Raw genomic sequence first — 26,556 nt, 5'->3', positions numbered from 1 at the left:
GGGGCAGCAGGGCAGGCCGTATGAAGAGAGGCTACGGGACCTGAACCTGTTCAGCCTCCACAAGAGAAGACTGAGGGGGGATCTAGTGGCTGTTTACAGACTAGTCAGAGGGGACCAGCAGGCACTGGGGGAGTCCCTGTTCCCCTGAGCACTGCCAGGAGTGACTAGAAATAACAGTCACAAGCTGGCAGAGGGTAAGTTCAGAGTAGACACCAGGAGGCGCTACTTCACTGTTAGGGCAGCTAGGATCTGGAACCAACTTCCAAGCAAAGTGGTGCTGGCTCCTACCCTGGGGGTCTTTAAGACAAGGCTAGACCTTGTCACCTTGCCAGGGTCGTTTGACCCCAGTACTCTTTCCTGCCATGGCAGGGGGTCGGACTTGATGATCTGCTCAGGTCCCTTCCGACACTACCAACTATGAAATCCTGCACTGGTCAGATTCGCCCCGTATAGTCAATAGTCCAAGGGAACCAGAATACCAAAGGTTCTGCTGCTAAATCCCCCAACCCCAATTTCTACCATACATATACAGGTAGGAATCATCTTGCCTGAACTGCAGCTTATTCTGAGAAAAGTGCTCAGGTCTGGACTGTGTAACAATGGAGGGGGAAGTTAGTTAATGACCTGGCTATTAAGCAGCAGCCTAAAGTGTAGAGGAAAAACACTCAGTTGTAGCCTGCTAGAAAAACACAGGGGACTTTAATGTCTTATCCCTGCTCTGGAGTCTGTACAAGTAGCAAGTCTAAGTAGCAAAGTATACATTCAGGACGTGGTAGGTACTCTGTCCCCACCAGCTGGAAGGACAGACCAGAGTGACTGGCTGTGCTCATGCACAGATGTGCAGTGGGTGCATCTACACATGCAATTAGCATGGAGCAATAAACAGGGAGGGGAGGGGAGGGGAAGGAGGGGAGGTGAGGGGAGGGGCCCTTGGGGTCAGCCTGCCAACTCAGAACTGCTCTGATCCAGCTCAACATGCTGCAGAGAGTCTGGCTGGGGTATGGGGGTTCTCCAGTGCAGGAACAGCCAGCAAGCAGCTGCTGTGCAGAAGCATCTTCATGCCCCAGCCAGCCCCATCAGACTGTACACCGAATATACACGTGCATTGCTGCACACTAATGAACACCGCTGTCGGACAGTACTTGCATTTACAAATACTAACCCGTGGTGGAGTTGTTTCCTACGGCCTAACTGGGTGGCACGTGTAGATGTTGAGACTTTATTGCAGAGCTAATTAGGCAACTCCACAGCAAACATCTTGTGCCACCCAGTATGTGCCACTTAACAGACTTTCTTAGCAAGCCAGATAAAGCATCAGCACAGAAGTCAGGAACAATATGTAGACTTCACTCTAATCTGTGTGCTGTCCTTTCAACATGCAGAGAACTCATGAAACAAAGTGGCACAGATCAAACGCAGACTCCAAAGGTGGAGCTGAGCCTCTCTCAGGAGTTAGTATTTTATCTAACAAAGCTTCAGCAGAACCTTCAGTAATTTATTGCAAGCTAGATCATACGCTGATCAAAATACACCTGAGCTACCTGATTCGAGTGAAGGCGTAGAGTAAGTAAGCAGCTGTATTGCCTCTGTCATCCAACATTTTATCAAAGGAGAAGATGTAATCATTCATCCTGTTGTGGGAGAGATCAGCATATTTAATGCAGCCAAAAGCCACAGATGTCTGGGCAGCCTTCAGCTCTTCTGCTGTTAGGACCTACAAAGAGAAAAAAGCATTAAGCAGAGCTCTTTCTATTCCTGACCCAGCAGCTTGTGCATGATCGAAACCCAGGGAAAAAGGTAGACCTCAGCAGGAAGTATTCTAGAGGCAGTAGAGAAGTAAAATTGTAGAGGCCAATGGGCAACTGCTGCATGCAGAGCTGCACCCTCTTCAGAGGATTAACTAGCTGATTAAGTTCAAAACACTAAGGATCATTCAACTTAACATATACAGCAAAACTTCCATTTCATTAAGACTAGAGTATAGCTTGCTAGAAGGTAGGTTAGTCATGTCTCAGGAACAGAAGCACAGTAGTGTCAATCCAACCTTTCCTGCAGTCAAAGTGATGCCATTGTCTAAAGGATGAAAAATGCCATGGAACCATAGAGTAGAAATATTCTGCTATTCTTCTAGATCAACCTTACTGAGATCTAGGACCTGTCTGCCATCACCATCACAGAATGGCCTGAAAGTTTTGCCGTGTATTCAAGAGCTTGCAATTTCTTCAACATGGCACTGCTTTGCATAGCTTGCTGTGTAACGTGTTGTTGAAGCCCCTTCTAGGCTAGAAGAGCTAACCTCTGCAGTCTAGGAGTCTCATGGCAACTTGTTCTAACTCTAACAGAAGGCTCTTTGAAATAATGAATCGTCTTACTGAATAACTCTAACCCACAGAAATTGAACCGCATGGCTAATTCTGGGGGAAGAAAGGTTTGAGCCATTTTAAATGCACTGTACGTGTGTTGTGCAGCCTCCACAACCACCCCAGTGGAGCTCATCTCGTTAGGGAATTAAGTTCAGTATCAACAAACATCACTGCTCGCTAAGGCAGCGAAAGCTGCCTGGCCTAAACACTGCACAGGAACAGTTTGTGTTCTACCACCACCTGCTGGATCTTTGGGGAATCAGCTGTCTCCAACTGGAGAAGGGAGTTTATGTTCCCCAAGTGCATTCATAGAAATCACAAAGAAGTAGGGCTGGAAGGGACCTTGTAAGACAAGGACCCATCATAATGAAGTGGTCTGGCCTTTCCCCAGGGCGCCATCATTCTGACACTGCAGTTGTACAACAACAAAGATGGCTGTTTCTTTTAGCATGCCTGTGTTTGCCTGAGACACCTCCTCAGCTACCCGCCACTAACCTCTGCTTAGAGAATTTCTGTCCAAACAACGGTCCTAAGTTCTGGAGCTGCTTCCCCCTCTCTACATCTTTTGTTGGCTTTCCTCTGTTCTCCACTTACCCCATCCCCTCTTCCTCTCCCTCTTTCTCCTTATGAAAAACTCTCCCACTGCAAAAGGCTGCCAGACACTGTGGAAGGCCTGCTTCTGCAGAGCAGTTCTAGAGACAAAAATTTTTCATCTTCTGATCCACTGCCCTGGAGCCAGCAATAAAATGTCCAAAGCACTGTAAATTCAAAAAAACTCAATCACCAGCCAGTGCTGCAGTTGTGCCGACAGAGGCCTGCAGTCTCAAAGAAACCCTTCGTAACTCAGAACTGTAGATCAAACTCCTTTGGTAATTGGCTTCAGTGCCTGCTACAAGATTTTGGAGCTGCAGGAGCACAGTACCTAAAGAACAATTTATGGGCAGTAAGATATTACTGGCAAACCCAGCACTAGGCCCTGCGTTAATGTGCATTAATGTGTCTACACATGCATTCATGTGCTTTAACTAATCACACCTAAATTTGATACTTGCTTTATGAAGGTATCAAATTTAGGTAGGATTAGCCTAAAATCACCATTTTTAAGGCTCATTAAGGGCATGCACATATAGAAGTGTGCCTTTAATGTGCTTTAAATTGGGCTAATGCAAATTAAATGTGTATGTATAGACATGCCCAGGGTAACTGCACTGCTACAGACCTCGTGAATGGCACTGTAGCATGTCTATATTGGCTTTTTGGACTAATGGTGCTTTGCCAGTAAAAAAAATCCCAAGCACTGAAATGGGAAAATTCCACTCTCTGGTGCTGCACTGTACGGGACTGAACAGTAACCAGTGCTGTCAAGTTACTTTCCCCAGGCATTATCATGTAATAGCTCTGTGTCAGCTCGATATCCTTAAAACAAGAGTTATTAAATAATAAGAGGCTGTTTGTCTGGAGATCAGAAGCTCCCTTTGGTGTGAGAAATCTCTGGATCAGATCTCATTCAAACCCTTGCAAAGGCTGTGAAAATGACTAGAGATTTCTGTAGACACTTATAATTGAAAGTACCAAAATAAGAATGAGAAGCAAAGAACATCTGAATTCTCTCAGTTTATCTTGTTAATCCTGTGTAGGTTTAGGGGAGACACTGTTTCCCCTAGCGCCCCCTGGCATGACAAGGAACAATGGACACAAATTATTAGAGAGTAGGTTTAGATTAGACATCCGCAAGAACTACTTCACAGTTAGGGCGGCTAGGAGCTGGAACCAACTTCCTAGGGAAATGGTGCTGGTTCCTACCCTGGGGATCTTTAAGAAGAGGCTTGATGACTACCTGGCTGGACTCATTTGAGTCCAGTCTTTTCTCCCGCCCAGGCGGGGGGTCGGACTTGAAGATCTACAAGGTCCCTTCCGACCCGACTTCTATGATTCTATGAAATTGAAATATGCACTGCTAAGCACACTAACCACCTGCTCCTGCTCCACACATGCTCATCCAAGACACAGGACATTATCATGAGGATAGCTCAAGAGTCACTGCTCTCAAGATCTTGGTTTCTGGCCAAGGAAATGGCATAGGCACGCCCCAAAGTGCATGCACAAGTCAAATACTACACCACAGAGCCTGCTTACAAGAGAGAAAAATAACCTATCATGGTTACCTTGTCTCGCTCCTTGTCCTTCAGTTTGTCCATTGATCGTTTCAGTCCCTCATCCAGCAGATCAATGAGTCGCACTGTGTCCCCCGAACGAGTCTTAAACTTCTTCCTGAAAGCATGTGGACAAAAGGCACTGCTTAGCTGGGCAGAAACCCCAGCATTTTCTAACCAAGGTCACAGCCTCTCTGAACTAAGCTATTCAGCAGCACTCCACAGGCATCTCAGCTGCCACATTTCTTAATAATTTAAAAAGGACTCAGCTATAAATTCCAACAGTCCTATCCCCAAGTTAAGCCTGTCACAACAGACAGGCATCTCTACACAGGCACTATAATAAAACTACTTGGGCAGAAAGCTTTTTGATTGGCCTCTGGAAGTCATTCATGTAATAATAATCAGCTATTCCTTGATATGAGGGTGATGTCTGCTGGGGGGGCTGTGACAGGCACCTGAGAAAAGGTCAAGAGTGGACTGCAGATCAGTCTCAGTGTGCAAGAGGATAACACAGTTGTCAGTGTACTGAAGGTCGGTGATGCCAGTCTTGGTAACTTTTGTTTTGCTATCAAGGCACTGCAGGTTGAAAAGCTGACCATCCATTCGATACTCAACCCCAATTCTGGGAGGAAGGTGGTCGCAGATGAGAATCAAAATCACAGCAAGATAGATGGAAGAAAGGGTTGGGGCAATGACACCAGCACAGGTGGTAAATGGGTCTTCTTCTGATCCATTGCAAAGGACTGCGGCAGTCAACACATCATGGAGTAGCAGTCTGAGGACACTGATGAATTTCCATGGACAACCAAATCTAGCCAGCACCTTCCATAAGGCTTCACTATTGATGGAGTTGAAGGCCTTGGTTAGGTCAACGAATGCCATGAACAGCTCCCTGTGTTGCTCTTTACACTTCTCCTGCATCTGCCATGCAACAAAAATCATGTTGCTGGTACCCCAAGATGACCTAAAGCCACACTGGGATTCTGAAAGGACATCTCTGGCAAGGGGGAAGAGGCTATTCAGAAGGATGCAAGTAAGAATCTTCCTAGCAACGGATAGGAGAGCAATGCCTCGGTAGTTCCCACACACTGACTTGTCCCCTTTCTTGAAGATGGTCAGTGTTGGCATTCCTTAAGTCAGGTGGTTGTGATCCCCTGCTTGTGCGCCCCTGCCCGGAGCGTGCAGACTACAGATCGCAGTTCTGCCCTGGCACCAGAACCAGCTGCCCCCATCCCAAGCCCCCTACCCTTAGTCAGTTGTTTATGGTGTTGTGGTGCAAGTTGCATGCCCACGATTGATCTGACTAAACGGTGGCCTGTCCAGCAATCATCTGCACCTCTCAGGACTCAAGTGATATGGACTCTGACAATAATATAGTCAAGAAGGTGCCGGTCATTGGAGCGTGGATATTTCCAAGTGGTCTTACATTTGTCACTGTCTGAAGACCATATTTGTGATGAGCAAGCCATGCTCTGCACATCTGCTGAGGAGGAAGATACCATTGGATTTGACTTTCCCCATTCCCTCTTTCCCAATGGCGCCACTCCAGAGTTCAGCGTGTCGCTTAACTCTTGTGTTGAAGTCACCATTAGGACTAGCTGTCTTCCTTGGCAGTGGCAGTCAGGACTGTCAAGAGCACAGTAGAAATATTCCTTGTTGACTTCTTCATCGTCAAGTGCGGGGGCATATGCACTGATGACCATAGCATACTGGTTGTTACTAAGCTTGAGGTGGAGAGTCATAAGACGTTTGCTAATGCCCACAGGCAGTTCTGATAGCTGGTTGACAATCTTGTTCTTGATGGCAAACCAACCCTGAGAATGCACCTCTTTTCAGGTGTCTTTCCTTTCCAAAAAAAGATGTAGCCACTTCCTCCTCCTTTCAGTTGGCCTTCATCTGCCCAGCAGGCCTCACTTAGGGAAGCGATATCAATGTCATATCTTGCAAGATCTCTAGATACCACAGTGGTTCTCCTTTCAGGATGCTCACTGTTTGGGGGGTCCATGAGAGTGTAGACATTCCAGGGGGCGAACTTCAGCACTTCGTTGTGTTGGTTTTGGCCGCAAGTAGAGTGATCCTACTGGATGCGGCAATCCAGCCGGGGGGTTGAGACAGTCTATGTTTAAGGCACATTTTCCTTCACCTTCCCCATTTAGGGTGAGCAGAGGGGATCATAAAGAGGACTGCTTAGTCACGGCTGCAGCTGCCAAATTGTACTTCTGTCTTGATAAGTACAAAACAACCATCACGGAACCACCACCTATGTCAGATTTGTGACTAGGGTCTCCCAGACATCACTGTTCCTGTCCAAGACAACTAGAGATCTCCACCCCACTGCAGCCCTCACCTGCCTTCTCCACCACAGAGAACCAGCAAGTACACAATAGGGTTGTACAAAATTTCGCCAGGTGTTTCATTTCAAAGCTGTTACATGTTTCAAGCTCAAACCAGCAAAACTGAACTGAAACAAAAGGCTTCAAAACAGCTTTGAAATGAAACAAGGGCACTCGAAATGTTTCGAGTTTTGAAGCCAAACTTACTTGGCTTCAGTACCAATCATAGGCAGTAGCGGCAGCCTCCTCTCATCCGGTGCGTAGATCTGGAGGCCTACATCCCCGGGAGAGCTATGGGGCTGTGCTGGACTCCTCCCGGGGGCACAAGCCCCTGGATCTGCGTGCCAGATGAGAGGAGTCCCTGGCGGCAGCAGCAGCCTTCTCTCATCTGGGGCGCAGATCCGGGGGCTCACGCTCCTGGGAGGAGTTTGGCACAGCCCTGCAGTCCTCTCAGGGGTGTGGGCCCCGGCTCTGCGCGTTGGATGAGAGAAGGCTGGCGCTGCCAGCAAGCATCAGGACTTTTGCTTTGAACAGTTTGAGGTGCAGTTTCCCAAAAACCTCTACCTCTATCTCCTTGAAACTTGGCAGGCTTTATGTCCTTAGGAGGGGCTACCATCCCTGCAATTTTCATCCAAATCAGGCAAGTTATAGGCATTTTCATGACTCCCCATTATAGCCTATGGGCAAAACTCATCGAAACAGCAAAACAGTTTCGACTAAACGAAATGGGACAGTGCTTCGAAACAAAACAAAACAATGCAATGAAACACCATCCCTTTGAAACGGACATCAAAACAAAATGATGGTGTTTCGCACAGCCCTAGTACTCAAGCACACATGTTCTGCCACTGGTGTCTTAAGGAGTTTAGACTATGCTTAGTCTGGGACGTCACTTCAGATCTGCTCGCCATGGGAGAGCCTACCAGGAGTACAAAACTCCAGATGACATAGCTATGAGGGTCATTAGAACACACAAGCCTCTCCACCATAACAAGGTTACGGTCCAGTCATGTACAGTCAGCAGAGTAGTGACAACAGTCAGCCAAACAGCTCCAAAACATCCCTCACATTAACTGGGGAACAGCAGCAGAACACTTGTGGCTACACCCTGGTCTTGGATCTGACTGCAGTATCACAGCAAAGCAGTACAAGATCCAGAGAGAGCAATGAGCAACACACCTTGAGACATATGGCAATAACACCCATTTCAAACCATCCATGCAGTCAGGAGGGAAAGAAGAAGAAAAACAGAGATGGAACCGTCATCAACCAAGGAGCCCAGAAAGGTAAGTCAGAGAGGGTACATAGCCTGCAGGGGAATCCAAGCCACGCATTTCAACAGTTGAGCACTTCTCTGTGATGTGGTTTTCACAACAGAGTCATAATCATTAGGGCTGCGCGAAGCTTCGGTAGCCAATTCGATTTGGAGGAGATTCGACTGGATTCAGGGACTGAATCTGAATTTAATTGGGAGACCAATTCAAAGCTCCAAATAGATTCAAAGCGTCTGAATCAATTCAGAAAAGCTTTGGAAAAAGATCTGGCCGCTTAGGAGATTTGGCCATAGACTAGACCAGCAGGTGACAGCTGCGTCCAGCTGGTAAGTCTGTTGAGATGGGGGGGAGGAGGGAGGGAAGGATTGGGGCTGAGACAAGCTGCCCAGCTGGGGTAGGGGTGAGGTGCGTTACTCAGGGAGGAGGCCGGGGAGGTGGCGGGAACATGGGATCCGGGCGCAGCAGCACTGGGAGCTGGGCCTATGCCTGGAGCGAGCTGCACCTGCATCATGCCCCCCCAACATCGGCTGGGCAAGCAGCAGCGGCATGTAGCCACCCGTGGTTCCCCTCTTTGGGGCAGAGGCAGGTACAGCCAGAGGAGCTGTGGGAGAAGCCCCCATGGCTGTCCTGCCTGACTTAAAAAAAAAAAGCCTCGCACTCACTGGCTCTGGCATGGTGCAGTGCAGCTCGGCAGGTCACCGTGTGCTGCCTGGGAGCTGGGGCAGCTCCAGCAGTCAGCTATAGCCTGGCAGTGCTCAGCTCCAGCTCTCAGACAGCGTGCGGTGCTCTGCCAAGCTGCGCTGCACCCACACCATGGGGCAGCTGTCGCACAGGGGTCAGGCGGGGGGGGTGATCCCCACTGCCCCGTGGGGCTCTGCTATGAGCCCTCAGAGGCCCTGATCCCTGCTGCTGCAGCCAGTGAGTGTCGGGCTTTTTTGTTTTAAAGTGCAGGGAGGGAGGCTGGGGGTGGGTGGGGCTAGGCATGGCAGCCATGGGGCCTTCTCAGGGACAGGCAGGCACAGCTGAAGGAGCTGCGGGGGAACCTGCCTCTCCCCAGCCAATCCAAATCTCTGACTCCGAATTGAACACTTCCCTGTTTGCACAGGCCTAATAAATCACACAATACGTAGTTGTGAAATAGAGGAATGCAATTTCAGGTCACACTGAGATTAATTCGTGACTCTTGGGAAGGATCACATGTATTTGAGAATTACAGCAGGAAGGTACAATGGGATGGCAAAAGGGCCAAACACCCTCACAGTGGGAAACATGCTGAACAATTCTGGCCTCATAGTTAACATATCATAAACAAAGGACACAGACATTTGCTTTCGAACGTGCTATGTTCTGCCCAATAGATTATTTTATCTAAAACCACAACCAAGCCAGAACAAATGATCTATGTTTTTACATAAAACATTTATCTTTACTCATTTTGCAGTTACTTTATCACTGAAAATGATATTTTAAAAACAACTCATGCAAACATGAATTGCACTAAAAATCCCATGGTCTTATGGCATCATTTTCATAGGAAAGAGGGCAGAGTTGGCTGGCTCAAGAAGTAGGGAGGATGGTTTTTTTCAGAAACGCCAATCTATTTCAATTCCAGACAGATAATGCGCTTTCACAGATGGATAACAGAAGATATGGAAGTGTATTATATCAGAAGTAACAAATGAATTATTTTAGGTGTCAGCATTGTTGTGCGCTGCAGGGTCAGAACCTGAGGCACTGTGAGGAGGTTCGTTTTGCCTTTAAGAGAGGGAGTAAGATTTTCTCTAGCTACGGGTCACGGAGTCTGTCAACCGCAGATTAGGGTGCAAATTTTACGAGTTGTAATAAAGAAGCTTTTATTTTGTTTACTTACATGCCGATGATTGAGACGCATAGGCACAGCGGCTTGATTAAATACTTTCTGTTTCAACTATCTGGGTTACAAAGCAGACTGCTAATTCTCTCGTTGCTCACGGATCAGAAATCGAGTCGATGTGCAGGGAAGCGGTACGCCGGGACAGTCGGTGGCGGAGAAGCGATGTTGCGGTTGGCCAGACCATGGCAGATGGGACTGATTGATTGAGTCCTAAAATGGCTTCTGCCGTGGTTCGGGCTGGGCGCGGTTTTTAAAGGGCTTCACCCTTTTCCTTCCTCCCCGTCACTGTTGACATCAGATGGCATGATGTTTTTCGCGCCCTTTTCTAGTAAGGGGGGTGACTGGGTGACAGACTTTGTGCTTACGGCACCAAAAATTGGGTGGAGTACAAGACAAACATGTAAAGCCAAATTTGCTTCTTGCAAATCCTAGTCCAATACTGGAATTTCTTTAACAGGATCTCTCTCAATTTCTCCAGTGGAATCAGATACTGAGAACTACAATAAAGCCTGACTTATTTCTGTGCCATGCAATGCTGAAATAGTCTGAAACAGGCAATCAAAGCATCCATTAAACATAACAAGAAAGGGTCACTTCAGATACTTACTTGTCTTCTCCCAGCACCACTCCAAAGGCAGCATGGACCACTCTGGTCACTTTAGGATCATACCAGCCAATCATCTGAGCTGCTGCAAACACTGTTTGTAAGTGCACTGACTGCAAAACAAATTGAAATTAGTGACCACCTGCATTTTTCATGTATCATTTTGCTATCAAGTGTATAGTGCAGGTTTTGCTTTTGTGCCCAGCATGAAGTTAGAAAGGAAAAACAGGCTTTCTTAAACCACTTATTTCTACTGTTAGACTCATTTACAGAACTCTCATAATGGTAAGCAGCAGTCATCTGTAGTAGTCACCTGCTTTTGCCAGCTATTCTGATTCTCAGGATATGTCAATACTTCCCTGCCCAGCTTTTTGCACGGGACACTTAGACACAACTCTGATGAAACTGCCAAGAAGCTAAAAGGGAGGGAGGAAGGAAATCTGTGATATGCACAACACAGCATCAGGATCTGGGATGAAACTACCTAATCGTTTCACACAATAAAACCAAACAGATGGTTACAGTTTTTAGTCACTACCCCCTCAGGCTGGAGTTGCAGTGCTCACCTAATCAGATTTCTGATCCCCAAAGCTACTGAATGATGGAAGAGCTAACAGCAAAAGTCTGCAACCTTACCTGGCCACTGTCCACCACATAAACAACAATATCAGCTTTTTCCTCAAACAGCCTTTGCTTAAGTGCAGCTAAGTCAGATGTGTCATATGTGAAACCTCCATCCGATTTCATGATTGTTAAGGGAACAGAACATCCTGGGACAAACACAATCTTTCGTCCATCATCCACTTGCACAAATCCTAGAGAGAGACACTATCATTTACCAGCAAACACTGAGAAAAGCAGATGTGCAGAAATATGCGAACCACTGGATGCTGTAAAATCAATGGTTCTCAACCATTTAAAACTCAAGGCACCCCTGAGAAAATGTCAGTTCTTTGTTTTTACTCAATTTTGAGCACAGAAAAGCAATAGAGCATTTTTTTTTGTTGCAAAGAACTCAGAGAGACCAATTCAAAAAGTGGTTTTAACACTACAGATTCCAATTTGAAATCTCTGGTTGTGACACTAGTTAAGAATCACTGCTGTAAAAAGAAGAGTTACTGTATTCTAAAGCTTTATTCTGTATTCTAAAGCTGTATTCTAAAACAGAGGCTCCGGTTGATTCATTATATCAATCGCTAAAAAGAAAAGAATCAATCAATCAATCAGTATTTTCTCACAAAACATGGGTTTATAAAGACCTGGTTTGGCTAGGGAACAAGCACTCTAATATTAGGAGGTACCAGCGCTGCAATGAAAAGGGCATTTGGAAATTTCATACAATTGCAGGGTCAATGAAGAAGAGGCAACATGTGGAACCCAACAAAGCAACAATGGCCTTTTTCCTTGGATCTCTCAAATACGTTTAAAAAACCCATACTACATCAGGACACTGACTGCAATTTGTCCCCCTGCTTTACCTGTGGCAAATAAGGTGCTTTTGGTGTCTTCGGGAAATAGGCATTGTAGGTGTGAGATAGGGCGGATTGTGTAGTTTTAGCAACAGGTTAGACAAGGACTTGTATAGGATGGTTTGGATAGGGAAGATCTTGCCTCAAGGAGGAGGTTGGACTAGGTGACCTCTGAATGTCCCTTGCAGCTCTACTTTTCTATTATTCTATGCAGGTGTTTCAAGTGAGACCAGAAGTGTAGTGTAGTGTAGTGCCCATGGAAGGCCAAAAACTGACAACTGATAAGTCTAGTGAGAAATCTGCCTTCCAGGTATAGGGGATTAATCTGTCTAGGAAGAAGATAATCTCCTGTACCTGGAAGGCTAATTGGAGTCCATTTTTTTCATGCTGACTACTGTCAGTGAGAGCTGGGAGCATACATTCTCACCATGACACGTTGTCTCTCACAGGCTCACCACATCATGTCAGCCCTCTGCAGCTTTACTATGACAAAACTGTTTTAGGACCCATCTGGGAAGGTGGGCCATATCTCTGTCATGATGGTATTTGACTATCTTAATCCTGTGGAAACCTAATTCTTGGCAGTGCTACATTCTAACTCTTAGCAATGCACTAGATGTAGGTTCAATGCCTTTCTGCACCAGCACCAGCCATTCAGACCTGTCACTATGACAAATACAAGGGTTTAATTTATAATATGTATCCCTCAAAAGAACAATCTTTTCTATATACAATAAAGGAGAAGAGGAAGAGAAGCAGGACAAAACAGAGTGCCCAGTTTCAGGAACTTCTGTCTTACATATGTCTCTAAACAAATTAGACATTCACTCCTTCACTTAAACAGAAAAAGAAGTGATCTCACTTTTGAACATTACCTCTTTCTTCAAATTCTTGCACAATGTCTTTCATCATATCTTGATAGTAGGATTCCCCTCTTTCTATTAGTGTAATGTGCAAGCAGTCGTAGATTTTTTGGAACTCTGAATTAGAAAAACAGACAGAACATTAATAAAATTAAACACTAAAGACTCTGGTCATTTAAAGCTATAAGCAAAGAGACCTCTTAATGTGATTAAAAGGAAAGGCAGAAAGCCCTATGGCTCAGCCACTGGACCAGGGCTCCAGAGCTCAATATTCAATGCACAGAGAACCCATGATATTGGATGTCATTCTCTGTGCCTCACTTCCAATCTGTGAAACAGACTTACTGTACCTCCTTATACAATCACAGAAAGATACAGTTGGAAGGAATTCAGGAGGGCATCTAGTCCAACCCCCTGCTCAAAGCAGGATCAGGCTCATCTAAATCATCCTGTACAGCACTGTGGTGAGGACGAATTCACTGATGAACAAGGATGACACTCTGACACTATGATAATGAGGGATGGATGTTAATTTTCTGAGCCCATATTACGTTGAGGTCAGAGAGGTGAAGCCACACATGTAAGCAATGCTGAAACTGACAGAAGTTAAAGTTTTTCTGATTGTGCTACACTCTAAAACCCGGAGCAAATGCAGGAACACATCAGGATTTCTTCTTAGGAATTCCTTGGAAGTGACTAAGTAAATCTTAAACAAGCATCACCCCAAACACCTAGAAGTTACCCTACCTCTGCATTAACGAAAGCAGTGTTGTTTTAGATAAAAACCTTTTCAGACAGCTCCAACTGATCCAAAAACTCCTGAGGGTGACATTCATACCATTGTTTTTGGAAAAGCTGAGGATCCCAAGTGAACTCTGTGTACTGATGTGAAGGATCACTTTGTGACTACAAAGTTACAACAGGTTAAGAGTTCTACAGAATAAACCCTCCTCTGCCCAATGGCTTTTTCTATTCCAATCAACTTAACAGATTACCAAAAAATTACAACTCAGGCAAATCTGCAAAAAATATCCACTTAAAACAAACACCAGTTTAAAAGAAACAGACACCAATTTTGAAGGTCACCTTTCCGAGATACATCACAGATGAGTTTCCAGGCTTTAATGAAGTCTGGGTTTTTGCTTTGTAGTAGCACCACACACTGGTAGGCACGTTTTTTAAATTCCTCCTCCGTGTCAAATCTCCTTTTAGATTCCTAAGTTAAAAATAATACATGAGAAAGACTTTTTCCCCACTATTTTTGATACTGCCTTAAGGCAAACTTGCATTTTCTGGAAACAAGCAGAATGGCTGAATAGACAAATCAACAAATCAACTAAACTCAAAAGTTTCAATAGCACATAGTCTTCCCAACCAAATGCAATACTTCATGAACTATCAAGGCATAATAAGCAATTCTTTTATACCTTAATAAACTGAATTAAAAAACTCTTTTTGTTTCAACAACGTTCCATTGGTAGTTTACGAAGGACCCAAATTGTTTGATTTAAAAATAAAAGGGGAAAAAAATGGATATACAAGATAAAATTACCTTGTAAAAAGCTTGAAGGTCCCCAATCGGTGGTGAAACAGTCAGGTAATCTGGAAATTTATCTTGGAGGTGAGCAATGAGCATTCCAAACTGGGTGCCCCAGTCTCCTAAATGGTTTAACCTGGACAACAATTACACAGCATAAAATTTATGAGAAGAAATACATATCATGCTAGAAAACAAAGGTAAAACAGGTGAAATGAAGATTTGTTAGTCAAGCAGAAATAAGACTGCTGACAGTGGATTGCACCAAATTGTACTTAGGCTATTACTGCATCTAGGGTATTATGTATGGAAGTATTTTTAAGTTAGGTCCAGGCTGCCCGAGCCCATGGACAGATATTCTTTTATCAACCTACATTATAAGCTTGGCAGCTCTTACCTCAGAACGTCATATCCCACAAACTCAAACAGGCGACACATGCTGTCTCCAATAATGGTTGACCGCAGGTGACCAACATGCATCTCCTTGGCAATGTTAGGGGAGGAGAAGTCAACCACCACCTTGGAGAGGGGAAAAGGATGAATAGAAAGAAATATTACTAAATGCCATGCCATACAGTATACTGCTGTAACTGCAGCCTTTCCAAAGTTACATGCATGTAAGTACTTCTTATGCCTGATAACTAAATGCAATGACAATGTCTGCCCATGACTTGGGCCCCAGGGCAAACATGTAATTAAAGGCATAGTGAGATCTGATGTATGATCTCTACAATTGCACTTCCTGCCATGCTACATATGCCTGGCAGGAGGTGTGACTGTGGGACAGAGCATCAGATCCCATGGTGTCATATTGTTGGAGCAGGGGAAGTCCAGGATCAGAATCCCCCTGCACCAACAAGTAGCAAGCTCCCACGGGTGGGAACCCATCAGCTGACAGGTCCCAGCCTTGTAGGAACATGGTTGATCAGAGGTGCCATCTGCAAGTGTGTAGGGGAGCCCTTGACTCCAGCTATGCCCCAAAGCTGGGAGCCTCAATTTGTTGCTGCTTCCAGCAAGGAAGGTGGGGAATGAATCAAGGCGGCTAGAAGCAACAGCTAATTGCAGCTCTCAGCTTTGGGGGCCCATTGGAACCCTTCACCTGAGGCCAGGAGTGGCAATCAGCTGATTGGCACTTTCAGCCTCAGGAGCACATAGGAGTCAAGGGCTCCCATGAACTCTGGATGCTGGAGCCCCAGTATGCATGGCCACATGTTCAATTAATGGCATGATAGGAACCAGCCATAAAGTTATTACACATATTTTTTTGTTTTACCATGCAATTAATTGCATTAATGTGTGGGTGGGTAACTACTTAAGACATAGTTAACTGGTTAATCACATCTCATGTGCAATGTGTGCCTGGAGCTTATAAAGAGCAGGCCACCTGGGTAAGCTCAAACTCTGTGCTCATAACAGCATTCACCGTGCAATTGCGTACCCATCTGAAAACCAGGCTCTAGAACTCCTCCAGGCTCATCTCATTCTGTCGTAAAAAAGTTAAAACTCTTTCGATGCTCACACACCTATAAACAAGCCTTTAAGTAATCAAAAACATGTTCACCCCTGCTACTTCTAAGAAACAGATCCAATGGGAAAATGCATATAAACCAAATAAAATCACAACTGTAATCATTTTTCAGCATCTGTTGTTGGCTTAATGGTAACGTTGACAGTTGAGTGGATGTTTACTAGCCTACCTTTTTTCTTTTTTCAATGGCTGGTGGTTGAACTCCATTCACCAGTAGATTGCTCAGCTGTTTGGACACAAAATCCTCTCTCAAGTGGACATTAATAAAACCTTTGGAGGAAAAAACAGAGTTATCACTGGTGCTACAAAAGTGTCCTGAGAAAGACATTTCACTTCGAGCTATAACAAATGCTCCCATGAATGAGAAGAAGACTGTAATGAAAATTAACTTAAAAAAAATAAAAACGTAAAATTTCTGTAACAGGAGAAGTGATCACCCAAAAGATGATTCACTCATTTTCTGCTCATCATACTAATCTAACGTTGGTTTTGATGGTGTTAGAGGAGCTGTGGATTACAAGTAATTAGAGGTGCACTGATACATTAGTTTATAACAGATTAGCACTGATTAAAGGAAAATTAACATGATCAGCAATTGGCTTTTTTTGGCTGGTGTACCCAATAATGTTACCAATAAATGCTATATGCATACATGCAGCTGCAGCATACACATAGCCAGGAATGCAGCACAACAGCTTGAATAATAGTGCCCTGCTGGTAAGTAAGTTGGCAGGAAGGAGCATGGGGGAGAGAAGGAGCAGATCAAGGCCCCTAAGGTGAGGGAGGGAGTGGGGCTGGGGCAGGTGCTGCCAAGCGAACACAGTGAACGTGACCCCGCCAGGAGCAGGGTGGAGCCATGAGCAGCTCATCTGAAGGGTGCGGGGCAAGGGGAGGAGGTGGTTCTCTGCCGCTGCATACCCACCAGGGGAGGCATGGGGGCATGTTTTCCCCCCCTCCCCCAGATTTGAGCATAGGGCGAGGGTAGACTGCCTGCAGCAGGCTCGGGGCCAGAGGCTGTGCTGCCCTCTTCCTGGCGGGGGAGGGTGGGGCAGCAGCAATGCTGGAAGGTCTATGGGGTAGGCTACAGTCACCCCAAAATTCCTTGTAGTCACCCTTCCCAGCACTGCTGCCACCTGCCCCGAGCACAGCCCCAGCCCAGTCCCCCAGCGAGGAAGAGGCCAGTGCAATCCTTGGTCCCGAGCCTGCTGCAGGCAGGCCACCCTCACCCCATGCACCGATCTGGAGGACACATGCCCCCCATACCTCCCCATGGGGTATGTATGTGCAGCGGCGGGTAGCCACCCCCCAGATGAACCGCTCATGACTCCGCCCCTCTCCCAGTGGGCTCACATTCACTGCCCTGGCTAGGCAGTGGCTGCCTCTGCCCCACTGTGGGGCCTCGATTGGCCCCCCCACACCCTTTCCTGCCCCCATGCCCCTTCCCCCTCACAGACTTTTTGGCAGGGAGCTGCTTTCCAAGCTACAGGGTTGCGTATCAGCTATCGGTATCAGCCAATATGACTGGTTAATAATCGGCCATCAGTATTGGTCAAGAAAATCTTTATCACTGTACCCCTACAAGTAATTGGTGCAACCTGCAATGTCCACATGTCATCCTTGAGTCCCAGAGAAAGAGATTAAGTGACCTGCTCAAAGTCATAGGGGATTTCAGAAGTAGTGAAGGTCAGGGATCTATCCTGATATCTTTATCACTGGGCCATCCTTCCTCCTGAAAATGATAATTCATCAATTTATAAGAAACCGTCTACCAGAAAGATTTAACAATACCTCTCAGACTATTGGCTGGGCCATTTATATAAATTGTTATGGGCTATTTGCATTCACCAGGAAAACACTGGAGGAAAGTATATTTACCCTTTTCTGTGACTTGCAACTATTAACTCTATGTGCACATAATCGAGAGATATATACATACATGCTTGCAGGACTAGGTCTTGCTACATACATGTATTGCCAATTGTACTCCCAGACCTCTAATAAAAATTAAGCATGTCAGACCACACAGCCATGTTTAATAAAAGGTCAAATTTGCAGAAGCATTTGGATTTTACTGCACTGTAGGACTATCAGAGTGTCTCCTTCTAATGCACCTGCCAAATGCCTGAATTTTATTAAGTGAACTTAGTACATCTGACAGAAGTCAGACTGAGATCAGGGGAAATTCAAGTCTTCCATTCCTTCACAGGCCAGGAACAGTAGGGCCAACACAACTGCAATGCTTTCCAACTGCAATGCTCCATTGTGTCGTAGCTCTCAACTGGAAAGACCTCCTCAAAGGGTAAGTCCAGGGTCCAGGCCTGTTCAGACTCTCAGACTCTGCCCCAACACCCAACAAAAGATGCCAACTATGGTGGTAATTTTTATCATGGACAGCTGTCAACTTGTAAGACTCCTATTGATTTCAATGGGGACAGGATGTCAGGAATTACTCCAATACAAATGCTGTTCCCAATATATTACACTGTAAAGGCAATCAAGAAACCTGAATTTAATTCAAATTTTAATTATTTTTTAACCTTATATATATATAACCAAACTGGATTTTGATTCCTTTTCTGCTACTCACCATAACATCTGAAATATCAGTCTTAAAAAGTTCAATAGATGTAAAAAAAAATAAAAAAATAAAAAAAAGAAAGAATGATCATACCAGGTCCAGCAATTTCAACCTTTGCAATGCATTCATTATCAGGGATGTTTTTCACTATGTTATCAGCAATCTCTCTTGGGTTCACTTTCTGTTCCTTGGTTTTCTGTAGCATCTGAAACAGCAATTAAAGGGTCAGTAGAGACTAACCCTGATTCATCAACTGGAAATCTAAATACAGTTTCAACTGAGCCCTCACTGACATGATCCACTGAATTCCTTGTGTTTATCAATCTTGGTGAAATACTGAGAGCTTGGTTCTACAAGCACATCACTTCTGATACTAGTGCGTTCACTGAAAAGCCCTTACAAGCTCTGAGCCTAAGAACTATGGCATCTGGGACCATAACATGGCCTTGTGACATCAGAGCTTTACAATGCAGAAATGTGCTAATGAAAATTAAACTGCAATGTACATAAAAGACCAGCGCTATTGTTTATCTTCGCTCAGTGTACACAACAGACGTCTAATTGCAGCCTGTTTTCACGCTGCTCAAAACTGGATATGCATTAGCATATGAGAATATATATATATAGATAGATCTATACAGATCTATCTATCTGTCTATATACACACACATACATACATACACACACACACACAATGTTAATATACATGCTATGCATCTGTAGAAAGCATTTTATCCAGCTCTGAGGACCCAGAAATTCTTCATGGCTGCTTCTGAATATTCCCAGTGCTCAGACTACTGAGGAAAATGCAGGTTTTTCTTTATTCAGGTTAGCTAAGTCTTAATATATAACCTCAATGCCCACCAGGATATATCCTGAAAAGTTAGATTTTAAACTGTGTCAAGTCAACTAATTACATTTTAAAAGAAACCAAACCTTATCCTAATATAGGCAAGGTCTTGGTTGCAACTACACGCAGATGTTTAAAACCTTGGAGTACTTATGTCCCAACTTAAAACACTGACATCTCATTGTGAAGAAAATGGCTTTTTCCTCCCTTCACATTTCAGTTCTTCAAAGTATGAACACAGAACAGAAAAGTGGCTTTAATTCTACTTTTAGGAATTTAATGATTTAAGATTTTAATCATTTAATGATTTAAGATTTTTCTATCCATTTGTGACTGATATCATTGTACAATGTGGCAGGTCACCAAGGGAAAATGCTTAATTCTTGGGTATTGCTAGATGGTGAGGAAGAGAGAGAAATATGGAAATAGCGAGAGCGGCAGTGGCTGGTGTCCTATGGCCAAAAGCTCAGTTTTGAGAGCAGATTAGTTAGAAAACAACCACTGCTACAATTCTCTTTTAAGATATTTGTTATCCAAATGCCCAAAGCTGGGTATCTACATCTTCAAAGTGCTCTTTACTGAAGTCACTGGAGACAAAAGTTTAACGTAGCCATTCCCCTGTCCAGTTTCCAACCCAGATATTGCAGCGCTGGTTGGAATGATATTGATAAGGAACCACATGAAAAGTAGTTACATAATATGAACAGAGGGGCAAATCTGAATTTCACAGTGTTTAGTTTTTGATGACCAACAGTGATATTTTTAACAAAGGAAAGAAAATATATGTTTTTATTTGTATTACGATTTTAACCTAATATAACATCTGTAAAACGAATACCTCACACTGTGAGGCAGGACTGCCACCAAGTACTGCAAATGATATTCTGATTTATGTGAAAACAGGAAACTGGGCAGTTTTGTAGTAGTCTATGAAGAGTTCCATAAGAAAAAAGTGCTATTGTGTTTTAAAACTATATTTGTAGATATTGAAATGTAAAGGTTATACTTGGGCTGGAAAAACATCTCCAGCTTGCCCAGTGTCTTAACATGTACCTTTCTTTGAACCTTAAAAATCACCCCTTGTTTAGCATTGCCCTAGTGTTTAAATTTGCCTCTATTCTGGAAGATAAATCAGTTGGTTGTACAAAAACTATGAATTCATGCTGTGTAAAATCTGCCATAAATGAGTTCCATGGAGCTGGATTTTTTGCTGTCATTCTGAGGTGTTTTGGAAACCCCTATGACCTTGCAGGGTAAGCACAGATTTATGTCAAGGCTGTAAGATTTATTTTTTCACGGTGATTTGGTTTCTAGGCTCCTGGTTGCTTACATTTTTAACTTCCAGTGTTCCATGAAATGTGACAGCTTCACATGTACAATACTGCAATTTATGATACAACTGATCTAATACGGGCTGGCTAAGGCTGAAAACCAAGCAAGAAAATATTGTCTTTTCACAGGCAATAACTTCCATCAACGCCAGAGAGAGACGAGGTTCCAAAAATAAGGGAGACAAATCTTGAATCAGTAAGGGATGGTAGGTCTTCATTAATGCAGTACTTTGTAGCTGCGACTCTAAGAAATAAGAAGTGCTTCTGGCTGAGGCCCCAGTTAGAATATGCTAATGGGCTCCAGGGAAGACAAAACACATTTGTCATGGCTGTGTCTGCCTTGGCAGGTCAAATGGAGAGGCTGCCGGCTGGCACGTATTAGTGTTGCCCAGGAGTCAAATCCATGCCCGTGCCCGACAGTAGCAGCCTACAACGTTCCCTCTGTAGGAGGCAGTTCTTGGGACTCGAGTGATACAGCAATATACACGTTAGAAGCAGCAGGCTTGCCACAAGAAACAACTAAAAACTGGAACCATAAACTATGCGCTCCTGGGGGTGGGGAGCATGTGGACTTTATACCAGCACAGTGCCTGGCAGGACATTAGCATTCTGCAAGAAACCATTCCAGAAAGATGCGAAACGAGTCTTCACAAAGAACGAGCCCTATGTCAAAATCCAGTACAACGGACCGTTAAAGCATCAGTTGTGATGAGAGTCTGGAACTTGAGAAACTACACAAAAGGTCCTCTAACACCAGTGTTTGGATATCAAGTTATCGAAACAATGTAGACATTGAAAATGCAGCACTTCATGAGAATCGTAACAGCGACTTAATTGGGGTAAAGTGACGGTCAAAAGATATTAAAAAAAAAAATAGCAATGCTTGGAAAGCTTGTGTCAGTGCAGTCACCCAAGGACCTGTAACTCTAGGAGACAGGCAGATCTCCTGGCCAAGACCCAGTCGCAATATGCTAATGACAGCTAAAGAAGACAATACACATATTTGTGGGGGTTGTTTCCACACTGGCACTTCAAACCAAGAAGCTTCTCTCTGGCACGTACCTACACTATCATCCAGGGAATTCAGCACAGCAACTGTGTATTCATAACTAGCTCTGGAGGGCTACCCTGGGGTGAAAATCATTTTGCATGTTACAATATAGATTGATATACAAAGTACCTGGTAATTGACTCAAAGTGAATTAATCAAGCCTTATTAACCAAAGGCTGCTTATAGAACAACTTCTACTGTTGAGATTGAAGAGTATACTGCATGTGCTCATACAGAGCATATTCTGCCTCTGACAGACACAAACACACTAGAAGTTTGGACACCTTTACAGTTAGACTGAAATCCTAAGTACAATTAGTCTTTTGGTTTCACAGTTCACCTAGTTTACTAATTCTTCCTGACAGCCTGATATTGCTTCCTCATTTCTTTTCTTCTCTTGCTTACTGTTTGCTTGGTCCTCTTTAGACAAAGTGTTTTTTTAAAAAAAAACCCAACCCTTCCAATTTCAAGTAATACTATCAACATGTTAACTAAGTTGATAAAGAATTTACACAGTGCCCATTATTAAAGTGCCCTATGAATTTCCCTTATGACAGAAGTCACCTTTTTTGGACTTGTACAGATTTGGTTCCATTTTCATTGTCTGATCAATGCTGATCTCATGACTTTACAAGAATGCTTTCTTTCTGCTCACATCTGCCACGTAGTCTCATTTGACAGCCTCTTCTTTTGTGTTACTTCACATTTCATTATGTATTACCTGCAATCCTTTCCTGCCATTTCCTTCTCCAGTTCTCACATACTTACATTTTGTAATATGTTACCTTTTTATAGCAGGGGGATTTACTCAAATATTGAATATTTAAAAAAAACAAACATCATTATTCAGTTTTGTTCTATTAATTAAGTAAGCAGCCAAAGTACCAGCCTTACGCATGACACCAGAAGGCCCAATTAGTAACACCTGTATGCCTGACAGGCCATAAATATAGCTTAGCTTTGATGGTAAAGCACTGTTTAAGGTGCCTGGGTTGGGAGAGAGTTGATTTTTTTATGGGAACAAATGTCAAACATTTACGGTAACAAAATAAGTCATTGAGCTGCATTCTTGCATGTGACATACTTAAAACACCACCACCTACTTCCTTCAGTGGAGACACGGTCACCTGCCCAATTATGAAAACCTAGTTTTGAAGATGGTTAATCTAGCCTCAACAGAATCCTTTTAGTCTTGAACTAATCATCTAAAAGGAAAGCCATGGCTCCACAAATTTCCACTAAGTTCAATAACTTTACATGTGAAGATTGCAAGGACAAGGCCTAAAGCATATATATCCCTGTTAGAGCCTGTTACTACACCGCACATTACAGGGCTTCACACTCCCGAGAAGTCTCAAGCACCAGCAAATCATTACATTTTGCTTAACATTACCTGTGTTATGCCCATTGCACTGTTACACTGGTAATCCCCAAATTTGGGTTGCTGACTTGGTGTAACCGCCAGAGGGGGATTTTCTAAATCTGGGTATGCAGCCTTGATAGCCTCTCCAAAGAGCTTTTGAAGGCGGCCGTTTATGTTAATCATGCTTTTTACTGGCTTATTTCTTTCGTCCAGAAGGCTCTGGGTAAAAAAAAGCAACATCAAAACACAGAACAGTAAGTTCATGATACTCTAGCAGCAGCACAAGCAATATAACATGTTATGTGATTAAAGCACTGTCACCAGAGAACTTGATATTTGGCTTAAAATTGACTGTTCAAAAAGCACAGTATTAGCTAAAACTTCTTATGACATACCCTGAAGCTATATGTGCTCAAACACAGAAATTCTTAATGAAAAAGTTACAATTTAACACTGTTTCTGTAGACGCAAGCCTGGACCTTTATACACTAAATCAGAGAAAATTAGGGTTGAAAGGTACATCAGAGGTCATCTAGTCCAAACCCCTGTGCAAAGCAGGATCATCCCAGCCAAGGCTTTGTCTACCCAGGTCTTAAAAATCTCTAAGGACGGAGATTCCACCACCTCTCTGGGTAACCTGTTCCAGTGCTTTATGACCTTCCTAGTGAGAAAATTTTTCCAATAGCTAACCTAAATTTTCCTTGCTGCAACTTGAGACCATTGCTCCTTGTTCTGGTATGTGTCACCACTGAGGACAGTCTAGCTCCATCTTCTTCAGAACCACCCTTCAGGTACTTGAAGGCTGTTATCAAATCCAACCCAACTCTGTTCTTCTCCAGACTAAATAAGCCCAGTTCCCTCAGTATCTCCTCATGAGTCACATTCCCCAGCCCTCTAACCATTTTTATTGCCTTTTGCTGGATTGTCTCCAATTTGTCCACATCCTTTCTGTAGTAGGGGCCCAAAACTGGACACAGTACTCCAGATGTTGCCTCATCAGTGCCAAAGAGAGGGAAATAATCACTTCCCTCGATATGCTGACAGCACTCCTACTAATGCAAATTTATTTTGGGTTGTTTCTAGGGGTAACGTGACCCACCTCCATGATATGAAAACTACAGTACTGCCAACCCCACTGTGTCAAAAAGCATGAGGCAAGGTCTCAAAAATCAAAAGATTTGGTATGTAAACGTGAGATGCTATTTTTGAAGCGTGTATGCATGTGTGGGGGCTTTACTTGTGAAGGTGTAGAGGGCTGTGGGTATGTGTGGGGTTTGGAGCAGGGTACTGTGGGTCAGAAGTGAACGGCAGCAGAGACAGAGACATAGGGACATGCAGACACGCCAGGTCAGGGGTCGTGCAACAGAGCCGTGGGCAGCTTGTCTACAGGTGCATGAAGGTGGGCAGCTCCCTGCCACTATGTGTGCCCCTGAGAAAGGCATGGGGGGCATGTACCCATGGATTTGTGCATGGGGCAGAGGTTGGCTGGGGCTCTGCTGCCTTTGTCCCAGGAGCTATGCGACACCATGTGTGCCTCCTGATGCCTGCTGGATGGGCAAGGGAGGTGCAGCGTGGTCAGTGCGCAGCTCCCTGGGCAAAGTTTGTCTTGGGACCTGTGTGCTAGCCATGCCACATATTCCCTGCCCACCTAGTGGGTGGCAGGAAGCACACTGGCATTGTGTGGCTACCAGGGCAAAGGCAGCAGGGTGCAGAGAGTTCCAGCTTGCAGCAGGCAGCCCACCTCTGCCCCGCACACAAATCCAGGGGGCACATGCCCCCCCTGGGGGTGCACACAGCAGCAGGGAGCTGTGCCCCCCTCCCCCCACGCCTCTGGATGAGCTGCCCACGGCTTTGTTGCATGACCCGCCCCAGCCCTAGGGCCCCATTCACCCCACTCCCTCCCTTACCGTTGGGGCCTTGATCTGTATCCCCCACCCCCTCCCCTACACAGACTTACTAGCTGGGCACTCTCTACATGTGCCAGAAGAAAAAAAAACCCCGAGACTTGAGGGTTCTATCTCCTGATCATGAGTCAGTTCATTTGACTTGGAAATTGAGAGTTTTCGCAAGAGTTGGCATTACTGTATCTATTGCCATGTTCAACTATGGAAAAGAAAGTTATTGTTCTACCCCAGGGCAACTCGCTCCTGAGCTGTACCTCATGTCTTCCCCTTGGAGGGAAGCATCCAGTTTTCCCCTTGGAGGGAATCATCCACCCTTCTGCTCCCTGTCCAATGCCAAACTGATGAGGGCTGCTCTGAGATCTCCTGATGCTGTTAGCACCTTGACTGTCCTCCTCATCTTCCCAGCACCATGTAAGGATCCTTCCTTTCTCTTTCCCCACCAGGGGTGGTGATCCTGCCTCCTGCTCCCAGCTGCAGTGGCTCTCTGGGGTAGGAAGGTACTCATTTCATTTTGCCTGTTTTTTTCTTAAGAACCAAGCCAAGCCAAAAAGCAGGCAAAATGAACTAAATACCAAACCAGCAAAAATGCTGAATGATTTTTTTTGGTGTAGCATTTTACCCTGCTGGTTTGTGTGATGCACAGGTCCGTGACAGAGCCTCTTTGTTTGGAATGAGTTTCACTTTCCAGTTGTTAACTGTTTTCTAATGTAGGCAAACTGTTTATCTTTGTTGCCTCTGTTCAGAAACTAGAGGTGCATGACACATCGGTTCAATATCGGATCAGTAGCTATATAACGAAAACGGGCTGTATCAGATATTGGCTTGATGGGGCTGATAATTTGGCTGATAAATGCCCGTGCTACATGCAGCCACAGCACAGCCAGCAGCATGGAGAGCTGCCTCCAGCTGGTAAGTTCAGTGTGGTGGAAGGGGAGGGGAGGGAAGGGGCATGGGGGGACAGATCAATGTTCCCCACCCCCTGGGTGAAGGGACGGGGGAAGGCAGGCACTACCCAGGGCTGTGTGCCGGAGCCACAGCTTGGCAGGGGGTGGAGAAGGCAGCTCCTGCCACTGTTTCCATTCCGGGGTGGCATGGATGGGAGGCATGCCCCCCGGATCTGCATGAGGCAGGGCAGGGCAGGCTGCAGCTGGGGCTTTTCTCAGCAGGGGCTGGGCTCGGAGCAGGTGCTGGTGGCTTTAGGAGGATGCTGCATCCACCCCAGATTTCACCGCCATCAGCAGCCTGGTGCAGTCCCGGCTCTTCCCACTGTGCCGGTAGAGGCAGGGCATTGAGCCAGGGCTGTGCCGGGTGGCTGGCAGTGCTGGGAGCAGAGCGGCAGCAAAATTTGGGGTGGATGCAGCATTTTCCCAGAGCCCTCGCTGCCCACTCTGAGCCCAGCCCCCGCTGAGAAGAGCTCTGTGCAGCCTTCCCTGCCCTACCCCACGCAAATCCAGGAGGCACACTGCTCCCCCCATACCC

The 26,556-nt window shown here is 45.0% G+C and overlaps 1 protein-coding gene across 1 annotated transcript in view; it reads right to left on the bottom strand.

Annotated features, from left to right (window-relative positions):
- The window catches only part of RARS (arginyl-tRNA synthetase), a 37,887-nt gene that overhangs the window by 2,042 nt on the left and 9,289 nt on the right, over positions 1 to 26,556 (bottom strand). The window contains exons 3-13 of the mRNA XM_019505996.1: positions 23,204 to 23,392; positions 18,672 to 18,783; positions 16,170 to 16,270; positions 14,870 to 14,991; positions 14,488 to 14,608; positions 14,022 to 14,151; positions 12,948 to 13,052; positions 11,240 to 11,418; positions 10,607 to 10,716; positions 4,529 to 4,634; positions 1,542 to 1,714 (exon numbers count right to left, since the gene is read on the bottom strand). Coding sequence (XP_019361541.1) covers positions 1,542 to 1,714; positions 4,529 to 4,634; positions 10,607 to 10,716; positions 11,240 to 11,418; positions 12,948 to 13,052; positions 14,022 to 14,151; positions 14,488 to 14,608; positions 14,870 to 14,991; positions 16,170 to 16,270; positions 18,672 to 18,783; positions 23,204 to 23,392 — 1,448 coding nt within the window. The remainder of the gene's footprint in view (positions 1 to 1,541; positions 1,715 to 4,528; positions 4,635 to 10,606; positions 10,717 to 11,239; positions 11,419 to 12,947; positions 13,053 to 14,021; positions 14,152 to 14,487; positions 14,609 to 14,869; positions 14,992 to 16,169; positions 16,271 to 18,671; positions 18,784 to 23,203; positions 23,393 to 26,556) is intronic.

The sequence above is a fragment of the Gavialis gangeticus genome, unplaced genomic scaffold (genome assembly GCF_001723915.1).
Source record: "Gavialis gangeticus isolate Ggan-Ray unplaced genomic scaffold, GavGan_comp1, whole genome shotgun sequence".
Lineage (NCBI taxonomy): Eukaryota > Metazoa > Chordata > Crocodylia > Gavialidae > Gavialis > Gavialis gangeticus.
This window is presented reverse-complemented; position numbering and strand designations above follow the sequence as displayed.